At 39.5% G+C, this 3,318-nt stretch overlaps 1 protein-coding gene across 1 annotated transcript; it reads right to left on the bottom strand.

The window, feature by feature from the left end:
- Positions 1 to 576: 576 nt before the first annotated feature.
- On the bottom strand, positions 577 to 1,826 carry FSUBG_14073 (L-fucose permease; the record flags this gene model as incomplete). Its single annotated transcript, XM_036679029.1, has 7 exons — positions 577 to 596; positions 641 to 823; positions 869 to 999; positions 1,045 to 1,274; positions 1,321 to 1,460; positions 1,599 to 1,635; positions 1,680 to 1,826. 7 exons carry the CDS (start codon positions 1,824 to 1,826, stop codon positions 577 to 579), a joined length of 888 nt encoding a protein of 295 aa, XP_036530467.1.
- Positions 1,827 to 3,318: the final 1,492 nt, after the last annotated feature.

Genomic DNA, 3,318 nt, shown 5'->3' with positions numbered 1-3,318 from the left:
AAAATTCCAAGGCTATATCACAGAACGAGAATTCCATGTTAATAGCAGCAGTAAACAACCCACTTAATAGGATTCACAGCTAAGAGCTTCTAGTAATGCCGTGTCGTTAGCTCAGGTTGGACACTGGCACGGTTAATGAGGAAACGTGATGGGCGGCATACATAAGGACAGGCCTGACTAGTAGAGGTCGGACGTCAAGGTAAAGTAACGGTCAGAAGAGAATTTCTTCCCCCATCATGGGGTCTCAATACAGTAGACATGCCTCTTAGCAAGCCCATAACCATAAAGAAATCCATGTTTACTAAGTTAAGAATAAAGGTTAGGTATAAAGAGTGTAATTATTAAGAAATCGTAATTACCTAGGCCCACCTAAACTATTATCCACAAACTCAATTAATATTTAATATATTTACTACTATTATAATAAGTAGTAATAACTAACTCAATACCCTTTAGCCCTTATATGTTATAATTGTTTCATTCTTAACTAATATCCCCCTTGGATATTCAGATCCATTAGGATAGTTATTAAGATTATTAGACCTGGCTGGAACCGTTACAGCTGTAATGTTGCCTTTATATCTGCTGCTTTGTGACTGGCTCTCAGTTTCAGATATAGAGTCACTATTATGCTCCATACGAATAGCAAGCTCAGACGTAGAACTGGTCTCATCCTTGGGCATTGCGGAGAGACGAATCGACTTGTTGGGAATTGGTCGTGAGTGACTTTGACCAAAGCTATTGGCAGTGAGGGACTGTGCCGTGTTGATGCCCAGGCGTGATCCAAAGTAGAGGCAAGCAGGTCGAATAGTTGGTAGGCATGCTGTGATTATTTAGTAGCTGCAACATGACTAGGTTTGGCACATACTAGACAGAGTGAGTAGATTAATCTCTACTGTTGCCCAGGTAATGGTATCAGCTATAGCCCATGACAGATCTTGTGACTTTGGATCTATGTGTAGACCAATAGTGCTAACGACCAATCCAATTATACACACCCTAGATGGTTTAGCAATAAAGATGGAATTATTGGCAGAAACTTACAAAGTACCAACTGCAAACATTAAAAGGATTCCAAACTTTTGCAACCAAGGTAACTGAAGCTTCTTGATTTGCAATATGGGTAGAATTATAATCAAAAGATCCAAGATGATATGAGAAAGGACGCTACCAAAGATATACTTGTTGGTTTGAACAAAACAAGTAGCATTTGGTCTCATGCTGAGCTCCCAGAAGGCTTGGGTGGGTATGCATTGGATATCGTTAAATACGAACTGTAATGGATTAGCCTGACCTCGATTTTGAAGCTTGGGATCATACTCGAGAGATGGCCCATAATGCGGTAAGAGTGAGCAAGGTGTACACGGCAATCTTGATGTTTGCAACACGAAACATGCGCCAGTAAAAGAACAACAGCGAAGCCTTGGCAAAACTGATGTTGAAAGTATACGTATGTTCAACTGCAAAGAGATAGTGTAGCATGATGGAGTTTGTTTTGACGATGTCCCTGTTAATGTCGTCGGCGTGCAAGCCAAAACCCTGACTAACCCCTAATCTTGCGGTCAGTATCCATGAGAGCTTGACAAGAGGATGCTTACAGAGCATTAATATAACAGCCCATGCGATGGCAGAGAACTGTAATTGATTAGACATGCTTCGTTCAGACAAAGGATACTCACGTAACAGCCAATAGCAAAGTAATCATCCCACCAAAGCCCCACCCTTGTAAGTCTTCTACTCACGAGTCGGAGGATAATGAAGACAGTGGCAGCTACAAATGAACTCCACTCGGCTGCCCACAAATTAGGCTGTTTGGTAGACACCATGGTGGTATACTGGGGTTTGTAGTAAACAGGTCAATTACACCTTGTAAGAAGAAGATCAAGCAATTAATATGTAGGGGAGCTGTGCAGTTATGTATTGCTTACCATCGTGTCTCAGCGGTTCTGAGGCGCCGATTTAATCCTGGCTGCAGCTTCTTTATCCCCGCAGGTGGCTTGCTAAGAAATGCTTCTCCAGATACCAGTGATAAGAGATGGTTGCAAGAGAAGTCAAAATGTGTTTCACGCCACTATCATTGTGTTGCAATGGGAACGCTACTTTTACAAAACAAGTTAAGAGTGGCGTATCCTAAAGCTGACTTGAAAAATGTAAGCAGCTAAAGGCTTTTTCTATTTGACAATGGGTACCAGATTAGCCTTGAACGCATGATTTTGAGTTTAAGTACCCCTCCAATTCAATTGTCAGCAGCCGGGAGCGGCCTAAGGAGTAATTGGCGTTGGATTCATGACTCGGACTAAGCTTTACGTGACTCCAGGGCGGGTTAGCGGAAGCCAGCCCCGTGATGCAAATCGTATCGGATCCCTGTTCCCGGTAATGGTATCCGCAGCTTTTCGGCTATTACTTGCACCAATTAGATAGGTTCTCGGACCTTCAGCTTCGTCCCGCGCATCCACAGCCCGGGCTTATAGCTCTGAGTCAGACCTTAAGCGAGATATTGATATTGTTTCCATGTACATCTCCAGCAGCCCGGTCAATAGTGCATGACACTATTGACTATCTACTCCGTAGTCTCTGCCTCTTTTCCGATAAGAGAAGTCACACTTGTTATATCCGTATTTATGTGGAATATCTAGCCCTATAAGAGGGTTCAATTACCAATAGCTTAAGCGCTAATGTAAGCCCTAACTGTCCCTGCAAAGATTACTTCTTATCTACAGACAAAAGCTTTTATTCCCACTAGACAAGGTAAGCCAACACAGACTACAATATATCTATTAAAGCGTTATTGTGTTCCCTGCCCTTAAGGGGAAAATCCAATAACTCTAGCTATACTGAAATTTACTAGTCTTTAACCTATAGAGGTATTGTTATTAAACTGGGTATAGACCGTAATAACTAAAAGGCTACTAATAAACTAAAGTAGTATATTTTGTTTTTAGCTTAATAGTTTAATAGTTATTTATTATTTCCCCTTTAGCCTACTAGACTACTAGGTATAGCCTAAGCAGTATTATATTAAACCTAAAGTATATTTTCTAACCTTATAACTAACTTATAAACTTAACTTTACTACTACTTTCTAATTGCCCTAAACCTTTTTTTAGTTTAACTTACTTCTTAGCCTTAATTATATTAATATATATATTATTATAAAACTTTCTATTAAGCTTTTCTTATATATTAGTATTTCTTAATAAATCTAATAGCTATATACTATACTTAGTTAGTATTCCTTAGGAAGTCTTTTTTAGCTAAATTACTATTTATACTTTAAATATAGATATAATTTAAGCTAGATTTTACTATAATAGCTTT

This window comes from Fusarium subglutinans, assembly GCF_013396075.1.
Source record: "Fusarium subglutinans strain NRRL 66333 chromosome Unknown NRRL66333_c0000533, whole genome shotgun sequence".
In the NCBI taxonomy this organism is placed as follows: Eukaryota; Fungi; Ascomycota; class Sordariomycetes; order Hypocreales; family Nectriaceae; genus Fusarium; species Fusarium subglutinans.
This window is presented reverse-complemented; position numbering and strand designations above follow the sequence as displayed.